General features: G+C 49.4%; 7 protein-coding genes across 7 annotated transcripts; 3 read left to right on the top strand and 4 right to left on the bottom strand.

Moving 5' to 3' along the window:
* Window positions 1-144: 144 nt before the first annotated feature.
* BC939DRAFT_279120 (uncharacterized protein) lies at window positions 145-1626 on the bottom strand. Its single transcript, XM_051551193.1, has 4 exons — window positions 1184-1626; window positions 572-1055; window positions 311-475; window positions 145-213 (listed from the first exon to the last, which is right to left on the bottom strand). Exons 1-4 carry the CDS (start codon window positions 1381-1383, stop codon window positions 178-180), a joined length of 885 nt encoding a protein of 294 aa, XP_051416137.1. The 5' UTR covers window positions 1384-1626; the 3' UTR covers window positions 145-177.
* A 1051-nt stretch (window positions 1627-2677) lies between these two features.
* BC939DRAFT_499483 (Endonuclease/exonuclease/phosphatase) lies at window positions 2678-4762 on the top strand (the record flags this gene model as incomplete). Its single annotated transcript, XM_051559944.1, has 1 exon — window positions 2678-4762. The coding sequence occupies one exon, from the start codon at window positions 2678-2680 to the stop codon at window positions 4760-4762; it is 2085 nt and encodes a 694-aa protein (XP_051416136.1).
* A 556-nt stretch (window positions 4763-5318) lies between these two features.
* BC939DRAFT_392914 (uncharacterized protein) lies at window positions 5319-7330 on the top strand (the record flags this gene model as incomplete). Its single annotated transcript, XM_051552059.1, has 2 exons — window positions 5319-5441; window positions 5717-7330. The coding sequence occupies 2 exons, from the start codon at window positions 5319-5321 to the stop codon at window positions 7328-7330; spliced, it is 1737 nt and encodes a 578-aa protein (XP_051416135.1).
* A 1026-nt stretch (window positions 7331-8356) lies between these two features.
* On the bottom strand, window positions 8357-10901 carry BC939DRAFT_392810 (uncharacterized protein; the record flags this gene model as incomplete). Its single annotated transcript, XM_051552048.1, has 7 exons — window positions 8357-8485; window positions 8590-8898; window positions 9005-9415; window positions 9523-9678; window positions 10308-10422; window positions 10537-10616; window positions 10752-10901. 7 exons carry the CDS (start codon window positions 10899-10901, stop codon window positions 8357-8359), a joined length of 1350 nt encoding a protein of 449 aa, XP_051416134.1.
* Window positions 10902-14667: 3766 nt separating this feature from the next.
* On the bottom strand, window positions 14668-19226 carry BC939DRAFT_439058 (Piwi domain-containing protein). The gene is made up of 15 exons (XM_051553917.1): window positions 18992-19226; window positions 18822-18893; window positions 18363-18717; window positions 17930-18275; window positions 17605-17836; window positions 17252-17488; window positions 17095-17168; window positions 16915-16979; window positions 16694-16810; window positions 16386-16552; window positions 16029-16226; window positions 15705-15879; window positions 15398-15553; window positions 15015-15301; window positions 14668-14856 (listed from the first exon to the last, which is right to left on the bottom strand). Exons 1-15 carry the CDS (start codon window positions 19124-19126, stop codon window positions 14824-14826), a joined length of 2649 nt encoding a protein of 882 aa, XP_051416133.1. The 5' UTR covers window positions 19127-19226; the 3' UTR covers window positions 14668-14823.
* Window position 19227: 1 nt separating this feature from the next.
* On the bottom strand, window positions 19228-20356 carry BC939DRAFT_439052 (uncharacterized protein). Its single transcript, XM_051553916.1, has 2 exons — window positions 19741-20356; window positions 19228-19628 (listed from the first exon to the last, which is right to left on the bottom strand). Exons 1-2 carry the CDS (start codon window positions 20305-20307, stop codon window positions 19407-19409), a joined length of 789 nt encoding a protein of 262 aa, XP_051416132.1. The 5' UTR covers window positions 20308-20356; the 3' UTR covers window positions 19228-19406.
* Window positions 20357-22072: 1716 nt separating this feature from the next.
* Window positions 22073-25078, top strand: BC939DRAFT_473573 (uncharacterized protein; the record flags this gene model as incomplete). Its single annotated transcript, XM_051558360.1, has 6 exons — window positions 22073-22185; window positions 22616-22624; window positions 22740-24293; window positions 24403-24536; window positions 24645-24814; window positions 24914-25078. The coding sequence occupies 6 exons, from the start codon at window positions 22073-22075 to the stop codon at window positions 25076-25078; spliced, it is 2145 nt and encodes a 714-aa protein (XP_051416131.1).
* Between the last annotated feature and the right edge of the window lie 142 nt (window positions 25079-25220).

The following is a 25220-nucleotide window of genomic DNA, read 5'->3' as shown; positions in this document are numbered from 1 at the left end:
AGGATTACAAAACCGTGCTCCATGGCCCTCAGGGCGTCAGAGCGTGATTGCGACTTAATGCAAAGACTAGAGTTGACCCTTAACAACCGCATTACATTGCTTGCAATGTAAGCAAGAATCAAATTGTCTTGGAATATCTCCGTACAACATACGTTTAATATTCAGAAAGCTCGCCCATTACACCTTCGCCTTCTTGGATGCCTCGTCCGTAGTCTATTTAAAAAAAAAATAGTCCATAAAGACACGTCAGTACAAAACGAGTCCATATATAGACAATAGTGTGTGCGCAAATACATCCAGCCAGACTTACAGCATTGAGGCCAAACTTCTCTGCACGCTTGCGCTTCTTTTCCTCCTCAGCCGGATCCAGTACCTGTGCCGGCTTCTTGGCGGCACTAGCACCTGAGGCGCCCCCTGCAGCAGGTGCCTGAGTTCCAAAGCGTTGCTGTCGTTTACTCAGAACATCAGCAGGGATCTAAAGAATATTAATATGTTTGACAAATGAAGCTGATGAGTAAAGGGAGCCCCCATCTACAATAAGAAATAGCAGCCGAGTCATAATGCAGCATACCTGAGAAGCAATAGAAGCAGGCTTGGTTGGAAGAGCCTTGGGAGAAGCTGGTGCCTTTGATGTTGCAGTTCCTGTGGCCTTTGCCAATGATGCAGCGGCAGACGCAGGGACGGGCACGCCGAATCGCGCAGCCCTCTCTATAGCCTTGTCCTGCTCCTTCAATGGGATGCCGAAACGCGCTGCTCTGTTCTTGCGCTTTTCAAACTCGGCCTTCAAGACATCCGAGTCATTGACAGTTTGCTGGGACTGAACCGATCCACTGGCTGGGACAGGGCTGGTTGTTCCTGCGGTTGATGCGACTTCGGCTGTAGAGGTTGTTGCCGCTGCAGGAGCGGTCGTTGAGGTGCCGGCTGCCGAGGTAGGCTTTCCAGGTCCTGCTTTGGTCGTTGCCGTCGTGGTTGTTGTAGAGGATGGTGCTACAGCAGGGGTCATTGCAGACGCCGCTGATGTTGCTGTAACCGGATCTGAAGGAGGTGCCAAGTCACTGTTGACGAAAGGTAAAAAAAAAGAAAAAGAAAAGTCGCGTTGACACAAAAAGAAACGTTGGTCAGTGAGTGAAGTGTAGATCGCAAACATCGTTCAGTAAGCGTCAAGGTCTCCAAAGACACGTACTCGACGTCAAACTTGCTCTCGTCCCAGTCGAATGTCTCCCCTGTGTCGGTAGGGGGACCAGCAGCACTGGCGGCCTCCTCTTCCGCCTTTTGGTGCTCCAGGAGACGGGCGACAAGCTCTTCTTTCTTGCCGTTGACAGAGAGACCAGCAAGCTGGAGCTGCTCCTTCAGTTCGTTGACCTTGAGTTTTCTGGGATCCATGATATCCTGTTTTTTCCAATGTCCTGTTATGATGCGTGTTAGGTCCAGGTGTTCGTGTCTTGTATGACGATAGAGGATTAGTGACGAGGAACAAAAGGAGAGGGGGTGAAGAAGAAGAAGAAGAAGAAGAGGAAAGGAAGAAGGGATGGTAGAGAGGTGTGGTTCCCTCGACTGATGACCGAAACGCGGATGAGCGGATCAGAAAAAAAAAAAAGTGACGAACCACTTTAGTGGCGCAGCGAATGAGCCCCAAAAGAGCACTTTTGCGCACATCGGAGGCCGCACAGCCACGGCTCAGGCCCCAGATGCCACCAGAATACGGTGCTCTCTGGTGCCATTTTTGCTTGAGTGGAATTCAAACTGTCCGAATCGGATGAATTCGTTTTTTTTTTTGTGCTGAATGTGGAGATTATGATTCTCACTTTTATTCGACTGAAAAGCAGATGCACGGAGCTTTGGACCCAAATGCTGTAAAGCGATAGATACCCACTGACCAATTGCAGAAATAAAGACAGTTAGTTTATTAAAGAAGCTCGACCACATCTAACCAACCAGACGCAAACCGCACTTTAGCAACAAAACTCGATGGTGGCTGTATCGCTTGGCGCGCCAAGTTCTGCGGATGAGTCCGTACTGATGCCCACACTTGTGCAGTGGTAATAGTCTAATATGATGCACTAAACACTGAGATCATCATGACCAGAGGAGTCGAGCCTGGGACGCCGCTCTTGCCTTTACGGGAATGGCGCCAGGCAGCCGTGGGTGCGTGCACAGGGGCAGAGGGAAAGGGGCCAGGCCCTTGATTTTCACCAATCAAATTCAGCATGAATTGAGACCAAGCCTTGTTTTTAAGGTACCGGTTCCTGGACGCCGGGAGGTAGTTCTGGGCATTGGGTTGATGAATATGATCACTGGGCCGGACGGTTGGCTGACATGCGTGGTGGGTGAGACAGCCAGAGACGCGGTCCGTGTGTTGTTGCTCTTTATCCAGGGGCAGGGACAGAGGAATGCTCTGGAGCGCCTCTTCCCGGCTGGTGGGTGCGTTAGTTCAAGAAAGAAGAAAGAAGAGAGCAGCGGATGCGCGCATTGCTCTGTGCTAGACCATTGCTGTGTGCGATGAGGCAATTGCCGCGGCGGGCGGGGGGCCATGCAGTGCAGCAGTCCACAGTGTCGCTTATTCAATGACGACCCCTTCCTCCTTCCCGCTTTTTAACCCTCTTCCCTCCTTTGACTTCTGCTTCTTCTCCTCCCACTCCACTCCCTTCCACTCCACCCCCTCCATCCACTCCACCCGATGGCATCCTTCCACCACTGCACCCCCGTCGTGCTCATCGGCACCTTCAACATGAGTCAGCGTCCCATCGAGCAGGACCTCTCGGACTGGCTGGCAACCCACCCCTCGCTCTCCTCCCTCTCCTCCTCTGCCGTCGAGTCTGCCCCAACCAGCCCCGTTGTCTCTGCCGCAACCTCGCCCGCAACCACCTTTGCCGACTCTGCCATGTCCTCCACCCCTCTCATGCCCGATATCGTCGCCGTTGCCCTCCAAGAGGTCGTCCCCTACCCAGACGCCTTCATCCACAACACCTACCATATCCGCCAAAAGATCGACGACCTTGCCCAGTTGATCCTCAGAACCCTCCACCGCACCTGTCCCGGCCACCGCTTCAGCCTGGTCTCACAGTCTGCCCAGGTCGGGATGGCCCTCTTTATCCTCACCAGGGACAGTTCCATGACCGAGCATGTGGAACGGATCTCGAACGCCTCTGTGGGGACCGGACCCCTGGGGATGGGGAACAAGGGCGCGATTGCGACCAGGCTTTCGATTCGCTTGCCGTTGACCGCAAGCAGTCGTCCCAACTTTGAGATCTGCTTCATCAATGCTCACCTGAGCGCACACCTGAACAAAATCAAGCGCAGGAATGATGACTACCTGGCGATCTGTAGGCGCATGGTGTTCTTGCATGATGACGATAACCATTTCCAGGGACTCTTGTTCGAGCACCAGAACAGGCTCTCGTCCTCCTCCGTGTCGCTCATGTCGTCCTCCTCGTCCCTGTCCTTGTCCATGTCCTTGTCGGAGGAGGATTTACAACGTCAGCAGCAACAACAGCAACAGGATGATGATGACTCGGTATACCAGTTCGATAGTGACTCTAGGCCTTTGCTGTCGGGTAAGCGATCCATATCCTCGAGTGGCAAGGGCAGTAAGAGGGCCCATCCACACCGTCAGGACAACCACTCGCAGGGGAAGAAAATTCAGTGGGAGGAAAGCATCTTTTCGTGCGACTACATCTTCTGGACCGGCGACCTCAATTACCGTCTCGACCTTGCTCAGTCCGATGGCTCGCTCAACAAGAAGAAGAAGAAGGCCAAGCTCTCATCCGATGATCTGTTGTCTCAGTCAGAGATGCCGGACCTGACCGCGGGAGAGATTGTCCATGCGATCGAATCCGGGTTCCTACGACAGCTTTACAGCCATGACCAGCTCTCGGCCCAACGCAAGACCATGAATGTCTTCCGGGGGTTCCGTGAGGCCCCGATTACGTTCCCGCCGACGTACAAGTTCCGGATGGGATCGAATCAGTACGATATCGCGAAGCGTGTGCCGGCATGGACGGACAGGGTGCTGTGGTATGTCCATCCGAGGGATGCGTCGAGTTTGGAGGAAGAAAAGGAGGATGAGCTGGATGCGTGGGATGAGCATTCGCAGGGACTGGGTTTAGGAGCATTGCCGATGGAAGCCGCCGGACGGATGTTGGCCTTCAAGGCCGTGGGGTCATCAGCGAACTTGAAGAAATCGCGATCGAGAGGCACGTTCACGAGTCTGGCGAAGAAGGGCGGTGCGAGGGCGGTGATCAATGCGGGGGTGTTCCAACCACCGCTGGCGGCGGAGCCCGTGCAGGATAGCTCGGTCGTGGGGGATTCGTCCCTCTATCGGATACCACTGACAACGGCGCGGTCGACGAGTTCGACGGGCAGTCTCTCTTCGAGGACTGGGCAGACGGCACTTTTGCTGCAGCAGCAACAGCAGCAACAGACCTTGACACAGTCCTCGGCCTCGACAATGCTGTCGACGACGTCTGAAGGGGAGGTGTGCCAGAGTCCATTGCTGATCCATTACTACACGTCCCATCCGTACTACCAGTCGTCGGACCATAAGCCGGTCTCGGCGCTTTTCACACTGCTGCCACATAATCTGGCAACACAGCTGGAGCCGAGTCCGTATGGTATTGATCAGGCGTGGAGGCGCAAGAAGTGGACAGGCCAGAAACTGACGACGGTGGCTGGACATTTGTTGAGGTGGGGCTTTGTGGTGTTGGGGCTCAGTGTATTTGGGTCGCTCCTGGTCCTCGTGCGGCGGCATCTTCAGGGGTGGTAGTCGCTGTCATTGAAGAGAGATCTGTCTGCCAGGCTGTCTGGGGGTGGATGAGACATGTACTTTGAATAATACTCTAATGCCGATAATAATAATAGTAATAATAATAAATAATAAATAATGCTAAAAAAAATATATATATATATATAAAAAACGGCCCCTCCACCCCGGTTAGTTAGCAGGAGGGCCTTTGAATGGCCTGAAGACTGAGGACTGAGGACTGAAGACTGGGTGGAATGGGGAGTGGATAACGGGGGGCGGTGACTCAAGCTGAGTGGTCGCTGGGGGCTGACTGCGAAAAATAATAATATTTTCTTTGGTCCCTGATTCATTACATCGTTCTGTGAACTGTCCTCCTCACTCCTCTCCCTCCCTCTCTCTCTCCCTTCTTTCTTCATTCATTCCACACCTCTCATTCACTCTCCATCCTTCTTCTCCTCCTTCTCCTCTCCTCTCCTCACACTCTGACCCACACAGCTCTGCCACCCCCCCACATCCAAGGCCTCGAGAAACCCATTTTTTTTTTTAAAGAAACCATTATAGAAAAAGAATAATAGCCATGGGAGGAACATATCTACTGGATTATGGTGCAGGCAACGTCCGGAGTCTGGTCAACGCGGTCAAGAAGCTAGGCCATGATATCACGTTCGTCAAGGATCCCTCGGATATCCTCAAAGCCGACGTATGTTCTTTATTTGTTGTTATTTTTCTTCTTCTCTGTCTTCTTCTTGTTCTTTACGCTCTGTCTCGGTTTGCTGTAACTGTTTTTGAGCAGGGGCAGAGATATGAAATCAGGAAGCCAACCAGTCGGAGAATTTTTTTTTTTTTTTTTTTTTTTTTCACTCATCTTAGGTTGACTGACTATCTCTAACGTCCTTTTTACTTTTTTTTTTTTTTTGTTTTTTTTTTTTTCCTACTTGTTCCTTTTCCTCACCTTCCCTTTCCCCCCTCATGTAGAAACTAATCTTCCCAGGAGTAGGCGCGTTCGGCAGCGCAATGACTTCGTTGCACACCAAGAACTATGCGGAACCGCTGAAACAATACCTCAGCCTGAACAAACCGTTCATGGGGATTTGTGTGGGCATGCAAACCCTCTTTGAGGGCTCGGACGAAACCCCCTCGATCCCAGGCTTGGGTATCATCCCCGGTCGTGTCCGGCTTTTCGAATCCACCGATAAGGCCGTCCCCCACATGGGCTGGAACACTGCTCGATCGATCCAGGGACTCGACAGAGCTGCACAATGTGGACTCGAACAGAACCGGGCTTATTATTTCGTCCATTCCTTTGCCGTCCCCTGGAAGGAAGGTAGTCCCGAGGCTCTGGAATGGGCGCTGACGACGACCCAGTATGGGAATGAGGTCTTTGTGTCGTCCGTGAGGAGAGGGAATATCTTTTGTACGCAGTTCCATCCAGAGAAATCGGGATTTGCGGGCGTGAATGTCTTGAAGGCCTTCCTGGATGGGACGGCCGGGATGGGGGCCGAGGCGGATCTGGAGCTGTTGAGGACCCAGATCGGACAGGATAGACGGATCCCCGGGGCGTTGTCGTTGTTGGCGCCAGAGTATGCGGTCCCAAATTCGGTCGACGAATTCACGAAACGGATTGTCGCCTGCCTGGATGTCCGGGCGAACGATCAGGGGGATCTGGTCGTCACCAAGGGAGACCAGTATGATGTTCGGGAGCAGAAGGCCGATGGTGCCGGATCGGGTGATGTCCGTAACCTGGGCAAGCCCGTGGAACTCGCGCGGCGGTATTTTGAGGAGGGTGCGGACGAGATCACGTTCTTGAACATCACATCGTTCAGGAACTGTCCTCTGTTGGACATGCCCATGCTCGAGGTCCTGCGCCGGACGAGTGAGTCGGTCTTTGTGCCGTTGACGATCGGAGGCGGGATCAAGGACGTGGTCGATCCCGATGGTAAGCTCCACCCGGCGCTCGAGGTCGCGGGCGAGTATTTCAGATCCGGCGCCGATAAGGTCTCGATTGGCTCGGATGCGGTCTATGCGGCCGAGAAGTTTTATGCCCTTGGCGGCAAGGGCGACGGGACGAGCGCGATTGAGACGATTGCGCATGCATACGGATCTCAGGCCGTGGTCATCTCGGTCGATCCCAAGAAGGTCTATGTCAACACTCCCGCGGATGCGCCTACACACCATGTGATCGAGCCCCTTCAGCTGGGCCCCAATGGCGAGAAGTATTGCTGGTACCAGTGTACCGTGAGCGGTGGACGTGAGGGCCGAGATCTGGACGTGCTTCAGCTCGTGGTCGCCTGTCAGGCCTTGGGTGCGGGTGAGATTTTGTTGAATTCGATGGATCAGGACGGTATGAAGCAAGGATACGATCTGGCCTTGATCCAGGATGTCAGGAACGCTATCCGTATTCCTGTCATTGCGTCCTCTGGTGCGGGTGCGCCTCAGCATTTTGTCGATGTCTTTGAGAAGACCGGAGTCGAGGCTGCGTTGGCTGCTGGAATCTTCCATAGGAGAGAGGTGCCCCTCGAGGACGTCAAGAACACTCTCAAGCAGAACGGCGTCCGCATCCGTAGTATTGACGCTCCCCTTGCCGTTTAGAGTCTTTTCTTTTCTTTTCTTCTCTTTATCTTGCATATTAAAAATATATAAAATGATCATGTTTTCTGTTATTTCGAGGCAAAATTTTTTTTAATGCGAGATGAAGTCTAGTCTACAAATTCTAAGCGTGTATGTGGGAAAAGTGAAAGGGGGGGGGGGGGGGGGGGGGGGGGGGAAGGAGATGTCGTGGATGAGTAAAAAAAGGAAGGAAGAAAAAAAAAGAACGACGAGCGAAAGTGAACAAGAAAATAGCAAAGAGAGAGAGAGAGAGCGCAAGAGCGAGAGAGAGATAGAGAGATAGAGAGAGAAAAAAGGAGCTCAGGGTCCGGCACAATAGGAGCGCACAGGGCAGGAGGGGCAAAAAGGTCGTTAAATCGAAAACACCAAGAACAGATGGAAAAAGGTGCGGCTGACAACAACAAAAAAACGCATTTCAAGCTACAAGGAGAAGAAGAAAAAAAAAGAAAAGACAAAAGAAAACAAAGAAATCCCTATGCTGACACGAGAGTTGGGTCATTAAGAGAAATATCATTACAGGAAAAAAAAGAGAGGTCGTCAAAGAAGTTGAGGAGCTGAGTGTCATAGAGGAGCAAGATTGCTTCCCCCCTGTCATCCTGGCTTGCTTCTCGGTTGGGTTGGGGTTGGTGGAGCAGTCGATTGATCGCTTTTTGTGTTTTGTGTTTTTGTGTTGTGTTTTTGTGTTTTTGTGTTATGGTTTGCGGGTGTAGTTTCGCAAGATGTGAGGGCGTGTCAATGTGTGCAAGTGGGTGTTTCTTCTTTTCCTTTTTCTCTTTCTTTCTCCTTTTTTTCTTTTTCGCGTTTCCTGAAAGCGATATTGTCGATGATGCCCAATCGCATCCTCTGTTCTCGAATCCTCAATGTTATTTTGCTATCCCTCTCCCACTGTACTGTGCTGTACTGTGCTGTGCTGTGCTGTGCTGTGCACAGTATACATGTGTCGCCTCCTGAGCTCCGATATAAAAAAAAATACCTCCATGACCAATCCTTGTCTGTTGCAAGTCGCCTTTACTCAGAGTGCGGATGACTCTTCTCCTCCAGAACCTCCATCACATCATTGTTGACCTTGATGGCGTGGATCATAAAACTCAGGAACCTCTGGGCATACTCCTTCGGATTTACAGCCGAAATTTGGTGCTATTTTCACCAAAAGATAAAAATGGAAACGATCATTAGCATAACGTTCATACACATTTACATTATCCATAGAAAAAATTAACAGACGCAACAACATGGCGTACCTTGTCTTGAGAAAGACTCTTCCAGTAATGCTCGATCTTCTTGACGTAATTGTACGGCGTTAGAATATCGATGACTCCCAGGTAATATAGATCCTGACCCTGTTCATTTTGCTCGTTTGTTGATAATAGGCCTCCGTCATCTGCGTAGAATATACAGTGCCTTCGTTCTGAAAACGAGTCCGACGGTAGTGCTGACGGTCCTATTGCAACTGGATCCGACTCCTTGACAGCCATCCTGAGCGCATTGACCTTACTCTCGCGTTTGTCCCGCCTTGACGGCTCTCTCGCCAGTTGTTTCTTCGTGTCGGGCTAATTACAGGAATAGGAAAAACAAGAGGGATCGTCCAGTCAGTACAATAACCTGATGCTTTTCAAATCCTAGTCAATGGAAACAGTGGCTGTATCAAAAACTTACGTGGAACACCTTGAGAGTATTGTCTCGAATGTTGTCCTTGTTACCGCGTTCGATATCGTGGATACCAATCAACAAACTGTAATCCATGATGTTGAGTCGTGCCAGTAGCTCTACATCCCGCTTCATCTGTTCCACAAACAAATGTCGCTTCACCGGTCCCAGTTCGAGTTTACGATTCCGGTTGACCCAGTTGAGATCCTTTTGTGTGGCACGCGGGTTGTTGTTGAGTTCCTCGTCGCTGATGGCGCGACCTAATGTCGATCCCTTCAAGTCATACGTCTCATGGATATCCCTGTTGGGTGGGAAGACATTGCCCATGACCACAAAGTGAATCTTGCGTCCATGGGGCAGCTTGACACGGTGAAGACCAAAGAAACGGCAGAGAAGCGTATGTGGGTTTTGTTTGACATGCTAGCGTGGACACGCAAGATAAAAATATAAAAAAAAGACGCGTAAGTTTGAAAAAAAGCAAATCGGGTTTCGGAAAGGGTACAACGTTCATGGCCCATCTTCCTTACGTTGAAGTAGTCCTTCAGGATCTTTCGCATGAACTTGTGCTCTGAGTGGTGAATGGTCTTGATGATGAATCGGTAGTCCTGGGAAAAGTAAAAGAAACTTCCACTCTTTCCTGGCGATCCCAGCTCAGACAAGATGTACTTGCTAGTGAGAGACACCTACAAACAGAGGTCATTCGCAATAGAGGGATGAAGATGGAAATGCACAAGGTGTTAGCTGCAAGTGTGAAACCTACTTTCCATGTGCACAAATCAGGCAATCTGTATGAATCCAAGGCTCTCATGGTCCCATTCTGTGGCGCATGCATGCAGAAGGAGTGCTCCCTTATTTTCTTCCGCGCAACAGGAGCACAAGCACCATAAGAAATATAAAAAATAAAATGTTGCGAAAATAGAAATGCCCTCACAGCCCATCCCGCCCAACTACCCCGCCGTCTCCTGATTCCTTTGCTTGCTGATGCAGACGACTTTACTAAACAAAACATCCATCTGCAAAATGAAGCAGAAGAAGAGAGAAAAGAGGCCCTGCTATCCAGGTCTTGTCCTTGCTTTCAACATTTGCCCTGTCAGTGCCGCACACATCGCTGGCTGATATCAAGGGCCACGGTTCCTGTGAGCTTTGGTACCACAAACAATAAAAAAAAAATGTGCCCTCTGCACTGTATCGATGATGTGCCGATTCCATTCCGCCTGCTGGGCTCAACCATTTTGACAAAAATTGATGTTGTAAAACAATTCCCGATAGATCATCCTGTCAGTATATTACAACCCGTATAAATGAGCCATACCAAGTAGTCGGACGCATCGATGTGAAAGTCCTCTCTCAGGTTGCGGAAGACCCAGGGCGCGTAATCTTTGAACTTGAAATCGTATTTGGACGATGGCGTCAATTCATTACCCGTGCTATTGAGAAATATAGATGGATACGTCCCATACATATATCAGTTCATCAATGTAAAAAAAAAAAAAAAAAAAAAAAGGTGCAGGACAAGAGCGGGAATCAATCGATCAACTTACATATCGAATGCCAACTTGTGAGCAGAAGTAAAGTCTTCGTCCACCAGGGGCCGCTGCGGCTTTGCCTGGCATCGAGAGACCTGCAAGGACAAAACAACAACAATAACAACAAAAAAAGACAAACAGTAATGGTTTCTATTAGAATCAAGTCTGCACCACACGCCAACGACCAACAAACAGCAAAAAAAAAAGGGATCAACGACGTTGCAACTTACGCTGACACGGATGCCGGTCAACATGTTATACATAAGAACATAGTTAACATGGCCCTCTCCGATACGTGTGCCGATCAGGACGCGATCGGTATCGTCGTCCTTCCTGCGCTTGGAGAAGCGTCGGCTGCTGCTCTTCTTCAGAACATCCATCCTCCGGCGGGCTTCCTCCAGTTCGTCCATCTCCATCTCATCATCGGAGCGATGGAACGAAGTTGACGCCAGATCAGCAGAATACGTGTTGCGACGATAAATCTGTCTTCTACGCGCCTTGCTGGAATGTTCAGCCTGAGGATCAGTCTGCTGTTGCTGTTGCTGCTCTTGCCTGGCCGTGGACGGGAATGCTGGCGAATCGCCAAGCAACGTTGACCCGGGCTGAATTTTACGATAGTCCATGGTTGAGGCACGGGTGGGCGGACCAAAGGGACCGGGCGAACCCGCCTTTGGCGACTGGTAGCCACCTCCTGCACCTGCAGCACCTAGGGAGGAGCCAGTAGAAAAGATTGACATATTTGGCCTTAAGCTGGAGGCAGGCGAGCGTTGAAGGTCTGAATCCGAAGAAGTGGACACAGTGGGCTGCTGCTGTAGCGGCTCAATACGGTCCTCATAGCTCGCGGAAGTGGCAGTGATAATAGAAGCAGAAGTGGGTGAAGTGGCAGAGGCCGGAGGTATTGGCAGGGTTGCAAGCGTGGTCATGTTGGCAACGGTCGAAGAGACGTTGGTGAGTTTGATGGGGGCATAACTGGAAGGTCGAGGACGATTGGTTGGTGTGCTCGCAGACGAAGACATGGTGGAAGTAGAAGGTCTGGGTGTGCTGGAAGAGAGTGCAGCGAGGGCGAGATCAACAGGCGTGGGCTGGGAGGCTGCACCGACGGGAGAAGAGATGGAAGATGCAGGCGAGGAGAGCGAGGCGGACTTTGCCGAGCTCGCGGGAAAGGTCTCCGTGGTGCTAAGTGTCGGCGAGGGTTCAAGTGTAAAGGCTGGCTGCTGTTGCTGGCTCTGCAAGTGGTATCCATTAGCGGTGCCATTGAGGTTGCTATAGGTGTTGCCACCGTTGAGGTGTACGGACTGCTGCTGCTGCTGGTGAGGAGCGATTGCCGATACGGTTGGGGGTGATGGAGGCGGCGAATGCTGCTGGTGGTGCTGATACTGCTGCTGCTGCTGCTGCTGCTGCTGATGGTATGGGAAGTGCGAGCCATTGCTTTTGGGGGCGAGTGAGGATATCCTCGGAGGCGTCATGGGAGTATGGATGGATGAGGCTGTGGCGGCAGTGTTGTTGCTGCCTAGAGCAGGAGAAGCACCAGCTGCACCGACAGAGTGAGAGATGGGGATGGACGGTGGATTGGAATGGGATGACGATGATGACAAGCCGGGCTGGACCTGCAGGAGCTGCTTTTGTTCTGGAGAGAGGACATGGAACCGGGCGACGGTGCCTGAGGGCCAGGTGGGGATGGACTGGGTGTTGGTGAGATGATGTTGCTGTGGCTGCTGCTGGGGCGGCTGAAGCTGGAGGGGTTGCTGTACAGGGGGAGGGCCCTCGAGCGAGGGGGTGGTCTGAGTGCCCTCAGAGACCCTTTGGACGCCCTGTTTGATGGACTGGGCAACAAAGGTGGTGGAGGAAAAGACGCCGGTGTCGTTGGTGTCGTCGAGCAGGAGGTCGCTGTAAAAGCCCTGGGCGCCCATGGTGCCCTTGGTGAGACTGGCGCCGTTAGTGTTGGCAGGAGTGGCCATGTTGGGAGTGGGGCTGGAGGGGGATGTGGTTGTGTTCATGGCAGGATGTGTTGATGTGGTTGTAACATTGACGTCGTGGGCCGTGTGCATTGAACGATAGGGAGGAGGTGGATGAGGATGAAGGTGAGGATGGGAATGGGGGATGGAGGATGGGAGGACGGAGGGGATGGGGGGAGATGGATGTGGCTGTCGTTGCTGGTGGTCGTGAGATTAATGTGCGTGAGGGAAGGGGATCGACGGATGGGAGAAGAAAAGAGAGGAAAGAGAGAGGAGATCCCGATAGGGGGATATGGGGATATGGGGATATGGGGATACGAGGGAAAGGAGTGGGAGGTTGTGGGTGGTGGTTATTTAGGGACTGGCTGCTATTAAAAAAATATATATTATCGATGGATATGGTTTTAATATGTCTCTTCCTGGTCGCGGTTTAAGCAGAGGTGGAGTTCAGGCTGTTTGGGAGGGAAAGAATGAAAAGAATGTGTGTGAGAAGAAGAGAGAAGAGAGATGAAAAAAGGACGAATGAAGGGAAGAGTGCGAAAGAGGAGAATGGCGGTGGTGGGGCAGAGTGAATGGAATGTCGAATGAGCGAACAAACAATCCTCTGACTACTGGCTCTGTAGCATGTTAACATGTTGACATGTAGACTATGTGCAGACAGCGCGCATCAAAGGGCTCACTTGTTTTGTTCCTATTTCCCATCTCCCTCTCTCTCTCGCTCCCTCCCTTCTCCTCCTTCTCTCTCAAAGAAGAGAGCACTTCTTTTTTTTTTTTTTTTTTTCCTTTCTCCTCCACAGCCATTGCCACAGCCATTGTCATAGCCATAGTCATAGCCATAGTATAGCCATAGCCATAGTTCTTGTCAAGATCATCATAGGCATGGTCTTGTGTCCCAATAAACTTGTCTTCAAGCCAATTGAGCCCCTTCGTCTCTATCTTCTCTCCTTGACCTTGACCTTGTCCTTGAGCGTCTTCCTTCCGTAGCAAAGGACTGACAAATGCGAGGTCATCCTCGTCATCGTCGTCTTCATCTTCTAACACCTTCATGCTCTTCTACAACAACAACAAAAAAAACCTATCCCATCGTCATTCACTTCATCCAATCTGCCCTCTTTCTCTCTCTCTTCTCTTTCTCTCCTATTTCCTTTGCTCATCTGACCATGCAATTAGACACTAATTCATACAACAACTTCTATACAAAAAAGAATAAAAAAAAAAAACCACGAGGGACTGGGGATGATCGGCAGTGTTTTTCGCACACGTCTGCGCCTGACAATGGAAGATCCAGTTTGGGGGATCATGTATGTAAGAGTGAGTGTTGTTCTTTTTCTATGAACAGAACTGATAAAAATACATCTGCACTATGCATTCATTTCAATATCGTCTACTTTACTATACTTTTTTTTACATTTTGCATTTGCATTTGCATTTGTGCATTTGAGGCGGTGCGACGGATGCAAAAAGGCAGCAGCAGGCAGCATCATCATTATTATCACCATCACCAACAACACCAACACACAACAGAACAAAGGCCGACGCATAAACCTTGTTTCCGAACAAAAGACATTATTGGATAATTCGAACTTTTTAAGCGCGTAAGACTACTTTACTACAAGCACGAAAACCGTTGTGGTCCCCTCCCTCCTCCATTCATTCGTAAAACCAGCGGCCCCATTATGTGCCGCCCCTCCGCTCCGTGGTAAAAAAAGAACACCAAATAGAAAAACCCAGAATTGGGGGAAATAGCCCCAACCATAACAAAGAGGGTATAAACCCTGAAATGAATCACAAACCAAAACTGCGCCATGTTTCAGGAGCATCTTTGTAACCGGCCAGGGGGCCCCCTCTCTCTCCTCCCCTCGATCATGAAGATCTTGGGCGCAGCAATCTCTTGACACAACCTCAAATTCACAAAAAGCTCTTGTATAACAGCCCTTTTTTTTCTTTACAGTGAATCCAATTGAGGGTTTTATTGGTATGTTATGAAATACAAGCGCGACAAAACATGCGGACCAAATGTTGCCTTGGAATTGCGCTTCAAACGTAACGTCTCCATCGGTCGGATCGCCGACAAAGGATCCCCGGCGAGGAGAAGCGTTGATATTAGGCCTGGATTGATATTCCTGGACTTTTTTTTCTTTTTCTTTTTCGTTCTTCGTTTTCCTTTTCTTTTCTTTTTTCTTTTTCTTTTTCGTTCTTCGTTTTCCTTTTCTTTTCTTTTTTCTTTTTCTTTTTTTTTGTTGTTGTTGTTGTTGTTGTTGTTGTTGTTGTTGTTGTTGTTGTTGTTGAAACCCGGATAACACTGTAAAATTATAGTCCAAAAATTGGTAGTCGCGTCTGTCGCAACTTACACAAAGTACATCAAGTTCTTGATGCCGTTCTATGAACACAGAAACAATAATGTCTTAGTTTTAGAAGAAAATGTTCATATCCACATCCACCCGCCTAAAAGACATTCAAAAAAAAAAAAAAAAAAAAAAAAAAAAAAAGAGATATTGCATAATAATCACACACACACACACATATTTTTCCACGTACCGAGGTATCAAAGATAGGCGCGTAAGAACTACTACCACCCGCAGAGCTCAAAACACTTTCCGTGTCCGAACTGTCCTGTCCCTGGTAATGTCGCGCACGGTACGCCAGCAGATGGGCATAGTACACTGAGGGCACAATGCTCACAGATTTGGAGCATCGCGCGTACACATGGCACAGACGATAGGTCAACTCCTGAAGCGTGTCCGACGTGAACCTGTTCTCATCCATCAGCACATGATACAGCGTCGGACGCGATGTGCCCTGTAGACCTCCATGACTCTGCAGGTCTACAAACAACAAGAAGAAGGGAAAAAAATCATACAACAGCTTAGCATCTTTAGCACATCCTTCTATATGAACAGCACACACAGAGATACACTTACAGAAATCGAACTCGGTCGGATGCGTAATCACCGTATCGACAACTGTGCCTGCAACGCAATTGCCCGATCGATCCGCATCATTCGGGTGCATCGGGAACAAGCGTGCATGATGACGCTTCTTCACCACACAGAAGGTCACTGGAGGTCGATAGTTCGCTATTACGACCATAAAAAAAATTACATGTAAAAATGAAAAAAGGCTGTTTAGCAACGCTACCAATGCAGCCTGTCAACCTGTCAACCTGTCAACCTGTCAAGGCGGTCTGATATACAACACTCCAAAGAAAGCAATGCGCCGCAGCTTTACCGTCCAATTGTGTGCAAGCCTGCTTCACAGCCTGCACCTCCGTTCGCATGACCTCCGCATACTGTCCCTCAGAGACTCCGTCGCGGTAGAAGAGAATCCGTTCAGGACATTTCTTGTTCCGTTGATGGAACGCCAGTAACAGCTCACGCACCAGATCCTTCAACTCATCGATGACCTATGTTTTTTTTTTTTTTTTTTTTTTTTTTTTTGGCAACAGTGAATAAAATAATATATATTTTAGTGATCCAAAAAGCATAACCCGACATCGGCATACATTGTCCCAAAAAAAAAAAAAAAAAAAAAAAAGCATTTCGAGAACAGTACCTCAACACCACTGTCCTGCAGCTTAGTCCTGCCACTGTAACGGAACGCATGCTCGTCCATCGAGGCCACGACCGCAACAATCGACGGCTTGGTCTCTCCAGGAGCAGGATGGGTCACATCCGCTCCGATAATCATGGTCGGCTTCTGAGAAAGGAAGGGAATTGCTGTTCCCTTGAGATTGTTGTTCATACCACCAAGCTAATATAATTAATTCATTTTTTTTAAAAAAAAAAAAAAAAGAGAAATATGGTCAGTAGTTATTCTATTTTTTTTATCTGCCGTACAACACCCAGAACTTGATGCAACAAAAAAAAAAAAATAGAGAAAAATGCAATGCAATGCCGTTAGCTTGCTCACCTTGGCGTTAATTTTCAATCCAATGTTTCCACAGTACTGCTTATTCGCACGCAGGACGTTCCTGGACAGGGCACATTGGGTCATCACACCGATCCTGTGGACCGTCTCACAGTACGTCTTGATGGCAGAATATGTCTGACACTTGGACGGCATCACGACCAAAATCACTGTTCGTCAAAAAATGATGGCAACCGATCTCCGATTCTGTTAGCATACCATAGACATAAGCAGTATTCTCTCTCGCTCTCTCTCGCTCTCTCTCTCCCATTTTTTGAGTACGGATCAACGAGATGCTACCGCAGACTTACACTGCGGAGGGGCTTTGAACTGTTCTTGGATCCTTGCGATCATGGACTCGACATTCTTTTCCAGACTACCGGCAGCAGCATACATAACCGGGGGAGCTCGCTGTCTCACGTCCATGCCTTAAAAAAAAAGAAAAAGCAAGGAGAAAGTATATCAAACATGTCAGAGGATTGTTGTTAGCCACAGGCCATAAAAAACAACATAGAATTAATAAATAACTTACCGTTCTCAACGAGTGTCGCGTTCAATTCGCGGATAAAATGCTGGACAGCATCCCTTCTGAGGCGACTGTAGTAGTGTGGAGTGAGTGAGGTGAGTGGAGTGAGTAAGCTGCTCAGTATGGTCTGCTCCGTCATCTGTTGACCAGCAATTTATAAAACACATAGGGCATATATATACTTACTCCTCCCTTTCGTAGATCAGAACGCCCCACGACGAAAGCGTGGAGCCCTGGACCATCTTTCGCGACGGGTTCAGCTAATAAGGGAGGTTACGATGAGTGCACTGAAGTCTTTGTCGCGGTTGTGACCTGAAACCCCTACATGGGTCGTTAACCATACCTGCCAACTACCGTAACTGGGGCGGACGGAGACACCACCGCGGTACATGACATCGGGCGGGGCCAACACACGCGCAGGAACGGTGGTCATTTCCTTAGAGATCTCCATTTGGAAGCCCTTCAAGTACCTGTTACGATCAAAGTCCAAGAGTGGGAGCAGATTCTTGATCTTGACAGCCCGCTGGTCAGGCTTAATACAGGTCGTTCTGATCATCGCGGCGGTCTGTTCCTCGTTCAGCTATATTCAGGTTGCAATTACAAAAAAAAAAAAAAAAAAAAGGTCAGATACATGGAAGGAACCACAGCATGCCGCGTCCATAGGCGTATCGCCAAATATATTATATTTTCTCTTACCTTCTTCTGGTAGCGTCTGCCAGGAACGATGTTGCAGATCTCAGCCGGGAAGTAGAGGGGTCCGTCGCGACCCTTGACGCCAAGACACGGCAAGAAGGGGTACTGCAACTTGAGCTTGTACGCGGCCGTGTAATACTCCGGAATGGAGACTTTCTTCTTGGCTCCTCCGTTCGTCTCTTGCTCGAAGAAAACCTTGTCCGCAGGCATCATGCTCACCTGGGACACCTTGTACCTAATTCGAAATTGATGCCAGGTGTGTATCTTTGAGTAAGCATAGATGAAAAAAAAGGCATAACAAATTTGCACATCATGAGGTAGAGCATACTTTCTCTTGTGCGCCCCTCCTCGGTGGTTTACAGTGAAGGAGCAACCCTTGAAGTGTCGCTGAAGGTCGACAAATTGGCGCCTGTGGAGATTTCGCAAATCCGCAATGTTTCGGACATTCTGGACTTCAGCCATCAGAGAGGCGGCATTTCCTCCCTTGATGAAGGCTGTCGATGCGATATCAATGTTCGCATAGAGACCATTTTGACCGGGGCGAACGGACTGGAAAACTCCATCCCATTTCTCGATGCCTCCGCCAAGATCCGATGCATTGTTGGGGGTGTAAGCGGAGCGACCGACATTGACCATCTCCGAGAACAACTTATGGGACATGACCACGTTCAATGCTAGGTTTAGAGAGATAGCACTGAGGGTTAGTAGATGCGAGGCAAGACACAGTTTGATCGAAAGGACCAAATGATCTGATAGAACACCTTGGATGGCTGTGAAGCATCCTGGAGTGACGGGCCCCTGACGACGGAGGAATCGATGGAGCTCCTCGAGGTCAATTCTCGCCACGCGATTGATCTTGACGGTAATTTCGTTCTTCTTCCTCGCGCCTGCTCCCGAGGCGGGGGCAGAGGACGAAGACGCAGCGCGAGCAGGCGCGGAAGACGAGGAGGCGCGAGCGGGTGCGGGTGCGGGGGCCGACACCCCATCCTCGGGCAGCTCAACCTTGCGCGTCAATCTTTCAACAGTGAGCTCCTGCGACGCATATGCGTTGCATCGGCCGTCAAAGACAACCTTGTGCTTCGCGAGCTCGGGAAAGTCCTCAATCAGCTTCCACAGCTGCAAAAGAATAGCGCGGGCCAATGGTCAGTATTCGTGCATTCATCAGCTGCCGCTCACTCGCCGAATTACAGCTACTGAACAACAGGTCTTCAGCTCCTTACCCTGCGCGCCTTCTCAGCGGGGATCGTTGGAGTGAACGACACATCGTAGTGCCAGATGGTGTCAACCTCTAGCTGCGACAAAAGAGATACGGTGTCCATAGAGGCGTTAGTTTATGTCTCAGCGCTACCGTGCACACCTTTTGCTCAGAGCCAAAAGACAATAAACATACTTTGTTGATGGCAAAAAAGTTTGTTCGAACTTGAATCGCCTTGCCACTGCGGCCACCATTGTCAGGTCGACGGGCGTTGGGTGTCAGACTGATCGGCACACTTGCGCCTTGACCAGCTCTCTGATGTTGCATCATTATGCGATTAGCTAGCTGCGAGTGTTTTTGGAGTTTTTTTTTTGTTATCAATGGAGTGTGGTATGTGTGGAATTGTAGAGTGTGTGTGTGTGAAAAGAACTGGAAAGAATAATTTTCTGTCCCTTCCCGCAGCTGTTTTTTAACCATGCCAAGACAAAGCATTGGTCGCAACCATCGAAGCCAAACAAAAAAGCACGCCTATCGTAAGAACAAGGCCCATGTTCAACAACAAATAGCAGTGCAAAGACATTTTTATTATCCATGCTTGGTTAGACATCCCTCAAAAACCGGTCTTCTTCATGATCTTTGCGAACTCCTGCTCTTTGACCCCGCCGGTGCCGTCCCTATCGGCTTCCTCGATCATCTCCCGCAGCTCCTCGTCTTTCAATGGGATGTTCAGTTCTGTGGCTACCCGTCTCAAATCCTCAATGCGGATGGAACCCTTTCCTTGAGTATCAAACAACTGAAAGACTCGAGAGACCTCGTCCTGAGCATGTTGCTCCTATAACAGAACAATGGTAAAATGGCAGCAATAAGCAAAAAGAAGACGGGTGGTTCCTAATATGAACATATGAACATGCAAGGAATTTGGTCGAAGACTCGGGCGACCCTACCTCGTTTGGAGACATGATTGTAATAAAGTCCTTCAATGTGAAATAAAGCTGCCCGTCGTAGTTGTCATCCGTATCCTCTTCTTCCTCTGCGGCGGCCCCTTCACGTTCGTCTTCGTACGCGTCCTCATCATCACCACTCGACTCATCGTCAGAATCCGCATATTTCTTCTGTCCAGATCGTGATGCCACTGCAGCTGTCCTAGAGCTCCGTCGTGCACCCGCTGCCGACGCTGATACAGACGACTCGGACTCCTTGACCGCACTCTTAAGTGATGCCCTATCCTGCGTGCCCTTGCCATTCATTGCTCGTTGCTTGTTCTTTGGTCTCTTCTTGGTCTGATGTACGCTGAGAGACGGCATCTCCTGTACGATTTCCTCGATCTCATCCATCGTAGCCTCAAAGCCAAGGGTTCTCATCGCAAGACGCAGTTTCTTGGTCGATAGAACTCCCCTGTGTTCAGTGTCATAAAGTTGAAAGGTCTCCTTGAGTTCTTGATAGTAGGCTGGCGATACTCCTGCCGAATCTGAGCCAGATGTGCCTTTTCCTTTGCTGCCGCGTGTCGCCATGGCTATGCTGCTGATAGTGATATTATTGAGTATATTTGAGTGCGGAAAGAGGAAAGGACGGATCCGTTCATTTGACGACTTATGCCCTTGATGCAAATCAACGTCACGCCATTTAGAGCAGCCGTTTTGGAACGCGTAGCATTGAAAAGAGACATACAGACATACATACATACATACATACACACACGTACGGCACCAATGGCGCCCGTTGAAACCCACATGAACACCGCCTTTTCTCTTCGCGTTTATGCTATGTCTGTGCATGGACATTATCAAGGCTCTTCTTATCTCCAGGTACATGTCCGCGCCCTTGTTCATGTATGCATCTGCAGTAACATGTGGAGGCCAGAGACCGACTCGGTTCCCCCCCACAGGCCCACCCACAATCATCCACGCTCGGAGTTGGAAATCCGTACATGGGTCTCCCCTCTCCTCCCTTGCCCCTACAGGCACTGCCGTCGGTGACCATGGCGGGGTGTCAGGCCATTAATTCTTGAGTGTCTTGAGATGTCTTTGGGGGAAATTGCCATCTTTTTCGGCATTACTTTCATAATCATTCTCCGTAAGCAACATTAAGGTAGCTAGCTAGACCTTGATCAAAAAAAATAAGCCTGAAGTAATCCTACTAAAATGCGGCTGAGGTTATAGTGGAGATGACGATAAACGTGTGTCCTCGTTCCCCCCAAAAAGAATTGCCGTTGACGAATAGCACATGTTGCCGGTAGTCTACAGGGAGCGCGCCCTCGTTCGTTTTATGAAGGCGGCGATACGTAGGACAAGGACCCAAGAACGAGAAAGAAGGCAAAGCTTCGGTCTTCTCTATGGTCTTTCCTCCGCTCATTGGGATGCCATCCGGTTGCGTTGCCGATAAACACGCCTACTTCTTTTTCCTCTTCATCATCAGGTATCTTTTAGACTATTTCGGCTGCAATGACAAGGGACTGCTGGCTCAGATTGCATTTCAGTACAGTAATGCATACTTTGTATCGGATGAATAAGTGTCAAGATGGCAACACCATTTGTGTTCAAACCTTTGTTCAATACATGCATGCTAATCTTGTTTCGAGGAAATCTATTAGAGTTGAGCAGCAGCCAAAAGTGTGGGTGAGTGCATTAGTCGATGGAGGGTGCCTGTGGAGCAGCTGTGGGTTGTTGATTCCTTTTCATGTGTTAAATAAATGACAGGATACACAAACAACGCAGCTGCATTGTAAATAGACTCGACTGTAGGGATTGCAGCCCTGAGCAGACACAGTATAAAAAGGAGCAGGACATGGGGTCTGAAAGGGCCAAGGCGCCCTCTTTCGTTCTTCACCCATCGACTCCTCCTTTTCTCATCTCCACACCAGCGAGAAACGCGTTTGCCACCAAAAACTACTAAACTGCTAGGACGAATATAACCCCACGACTGCTGCCAGTGGAGTCTCACTACCCCCGCTTAATCCTATTCGCCAGGGCAATACGTTCCCCCAGTCGACTGTCACACTCCCCCAGTGTTGCCACTAAGCCCGCTCACCGCTTCCTTCTCTTCTCCTCTCCTTCACTCCTCCCCTCACCTCTTCCCTTCCCTCGCCCATACCCGGCCTGAATCCTGACGTTATTATACCCTCCTCCTCACTCCAACGCCCAGCTCCTCCATTGCGACAAATACCTTCCTCCATTGACTGTTGAACGCTCCCATTATCCTCATCAAACTATACCCCCTCCCCTCCTCCCCTCCTCCCCTCTCGGTAGAAATATTTATCAATCCAAACGACCCAACCCAATGGCCACCGAAAGCATCCCCGCTGTACCCGTTACCCTCGGCACAGCACTCGAAAAGGCTCACCCAAAAACAGGAAGCATCGCCCCATCCAAGGCCAACAGCACCAATGGCAAGTAAACCGGTTACACCGTTGCAATCCTTCTTATTTTTAGTCCTCGGTTCGCATTTGCATAAAAAGCCGCCAATCCAAACTGGATTTGCTCCATCTGTGGTTGGACATGTTGGTCGTACAGCAACGACCAGGCCAAACAAAGCACGAGCCCTTTTGTGCTGAATGACCCTTCATATTAACATACATGTCCATGTCCATGCAGTAGACCTCCAGACTCAGCTGAGTGCCGCCTCTCGCTCAGACAGTGACACATCCTTCAATACCCCTATAGGCATTGGGCTATGTGTTGAACGTAAGAGAATCCCGCATCAATTGACCCTCGTTGTCATCTTCATGTGCTCTAAAGGCCGCTATCTTGACACATTGACCTTTATCTAAACATAACTCTTGCCTCGGGAAACACTGCACACTCTTGACTTTGATCTTGACAGTCGTACCAGGTATGCTGAATCATGCCGCACTGCATGTTCAACGTTGTCCCAGCCTGCTTTTTTCGGATTAATTAATTAATCCAATGTCATCGCGCCTAGAATACCTTTCCCTGCGGCTTCGCAGTCTTAGCTGCAATGGTCTGCATGACAAGACCCAGGTCAAATTAAAGCTCCAAAACATCACCCAGGCCACAAAGCCCGCCAAGAACCTCGGCGATCATACCCATCAAGTGTTCGATTTCCAGACGACCGTCCACAATATGACCTTTGACATCATCAAGATTGATGTATATGATGTCAAGAAAGCATTCAACCAGCACATCAAGATCGGTCGTGCTTACTTGCCCCTGCGCGATCTTCAGAAGAAGGTCGGGAACAAGTATGATAATGACGGGGATGACAATACGGAGCCCGAACAATCGGTCTTGTCGACGCGTTTTGATGCCGCTGCGTTCTGTAAGAAACATGACGACGTATTTGAGGTTGATCTTCCGCTCTTCAAGCATGGATCGTATTCCAAGTTCGGGTCCAGCGTTCTCCATCATCACAACGAGCACGACCCTCTTCACAGCGAAAATAAGGAGGATATTATCATCACCAAAGGATCCGAAAACGGAAATGATGTCACCGTAAGGACGCACCCTCGCCGTCCTACCCGAAGCGAATCGTATGTACAGATGGCCATGAACGGCGTCGAAGTCGGCATGATCACCATCCAGGCTACTTTGCACTTCGAAGACCAGACACAGAATTCTCTCTTTGCTCATCTCGGCACAGGACTGGAAAGGCAGAGCAACGTCAACGGCACATCAGCAAGCGGGTCGAATGGTCAAGACTACGTATCAAGAAATGCCACCCGAACGTCGCGTTCACACACCAACCGTTCCATGGATTCGTCGCTCTCGACAGACTCATCAACACTTGGAGATAACCACCTCAGCGATGTTCCTAGATACCACTCGGAGCAACTCCTGCCACTGGCCTCTTCTAGAGAATCAGAGGCTCCTGAACTTGTCAAATCGACATCAGCACCCGTTATCATTCAACGCGGCATTCAATCGGGAGATCCTCAGCAGTCAGGAAGGATTCTAAAAATGCCCTCGTCTCCACCGAATCTCCCACTTTACTACGGAACAGCGAGCTCGCCTACTTCTCCGCCTCTGTCGCCTATATTCCCTCAGTCACCCGGATCCCTTGGATCGCCCGGATCGCCTCTTAATTCGTTTCAGTGGCATTCGGACAATAACACTTCTCAGGATACCGTTCGTTCATGGGATGAGTCCGGACTGAGCTATGGTGACGGATATATTGACGGGGACAATGCCGAATTTGATGAGGATATCGAGAACGGGTTGAGTCATGAGCACACGGTCAAGGGCGAACACCTCACGGAAGCTGATCGGAAGCGAGAGGAGGAATTGATGGCGGGGATTATGGCAAACGGCGATCAGGCAAAGAAGGACATGTATCTGAACCGGTCAGGAGAAGGCCAGGGCAGTGGACACAAAGGAAAAGGCAAGAAGGCCAAGTTCAATCTGTTCTCTGAACAGACACGATCTGCCTTCAAAGATATCCAGCTGATGTACAGTTCGTTCTTTGGTCATGGATGGAATCTGTCGCGGTCAGAGTTTTGGAAGGGCTTCCATATTGTGGAAAAGCACTACGAGCGCCATCCAACGTAAGTTCCATTGAAGGCTGTCCATGGTTTTTTTTATGCTTGAATTGGATTCTTTTGAGGGGGTTTTAATTGGTTTTTGTCGTATTAATGTCGCGTGTGATGTGAATAGGCCCACGACCAACAGAGCATTTGACAACATCGACATCCTCGAGAAAGCCCGCCATTTTGTGCGTCTTGCTATCGCCTCGTACGGCTCCCTTCCATGGGTATACTTTGGCTACAGTTTCAAGGTGGCCCCATTAAGTACGTTCGCATTCGTTGTCATGACTAATATAGTGATTACAATAGGAAATCAAATCACTACCTTCATTTGCTGATCTATATTGTGTGTTTTTTTTACATGCTCTCCAGACTTTGTCCGCTTCAACTCGGACCGCAAGAACGTGATGGACTACTTCAAGCTGAAGAAGGAGGATATGATCGTGTGGCATTTTGATAAGAGGACTGCCCTCGTGCCTAGCTACTACATCGTCCGCGATCCCAAGTACAATGCGCTTTGTATCATCATCCGTGGCACTTTTGTAAGGACTTGTACATTATCATGATCTTGTGGCTTTTTTATGAGAGTATGTTCTAATGCGATATATTTTGTTATTCACAACGATGGGGCATATCGACAGAGCATTACGGACGCCATGACCGATCTGGTTTGCGAGTACTATCCTTACAAAGGTGGCCTTGTTCACAAGGGCATCATGGATAATGCGCGGTTTGTTTTCGAGCGCAGCGGCAAGGACATCGAGGCTGCACTGAAAAAGTTCAACCTCAAGACTATCTACTGGTGAGTTGGCTGACTGATATCTCCTCCAAGGTTGTTAGTAGATATTCTTCAACTGCATTTGATCTAACATCTTTTTCTTTTCACTTTTTTTTTTTTTTTTTTTTTTTTTTTTCCTTTGCCCTGCTTTCTTCAGTATTGGACATTCA

This window comes from Gamsiella multidivaricata, assembly GCF_025024155.1.
Source record: "Gamsiella multidivaricata strain RSA 2152 chromosome Unknown BC939scaffold_7, whole genome shotgun sequence".
Lineage (NCBI taxonomy): Eukaryota > Fungi > Mortierellomycota > Mortierellomycetes > Mortierellales > Mortierellaceae > Gamsiella > Gamsiella multidivaricata.
This window is presented reverse-complemented; position numbering and strand designations above follow the sequence as displayed.

What these genes read in the sequence shown, in the direction of transcription:
- BC939DRAFT_279120 (XM_051551193.1), bottom strand. Translation starts at nt 1,383, where the DNA reads ATGGATCCCAGAAAACTCAAGGTCAACGAACTGAAGGAGCAGCTCCAG. An exon ending in GAGAGCAAGTTTGACGTCGA is followed by an intron (nt 1,056 to 1,183) that starts GTACGTGTCTTT and finishes TTTCGTCAACAG; the next exon opens with TGACTTGGCACCTCCTTCAG. An exon ending in CTGCTTCTATTGCTTCTCAG is followed by an intron (nt 476 to 571) that starts GTATGCTGCATT and finishes AATATTCTTTAG; the next exon opens with ATCCCTGCTGATGTTCTGAG.
- BC939DRAFT_439058 (XM_051553917.1), bottom strand. Translation starts at nt 19,126, where the DNA reads ATGATGCAACATCAGAGAGCTGGTCAAGGCGCAAGTGTGCCGATCAGT. An exon ending in GGAGGGGCGCACAAGAGAAA is followed by an intron (nt 17,837 to 17,929) that starts GTATGCTCTACC and finishes ATTTCGAATTAG; the next exon opens with GTACAAGGTGTCCCAGGTGA. An exon ending in GCAGACGCTACCAGAAGAAG is followed by an intron (nt 17,489 to 17,604) that starts GTAAGAGAAAAT and finishes ACCTGAATATAG; the next exon opens with CTGAACGAGGAACAGACCGC.
- BC939DRAFT_439052 (XM_051553916.1), bottom strand. Translation starts at nt 20,307, where the DNA reads ATGGCGACACGCGGCAGCAAAGGAAAAGGCACATCTGGCTCAGATTCG. An exon ending in CAATCATGTCTCCAAACGAG is followed by an intron (nt 19,629 to 19,740) that starts GTAGGGTCGCCC and finishes GTTCTGTTATAG; the next exon opens with GAGCAACATGCTCAGGACGA.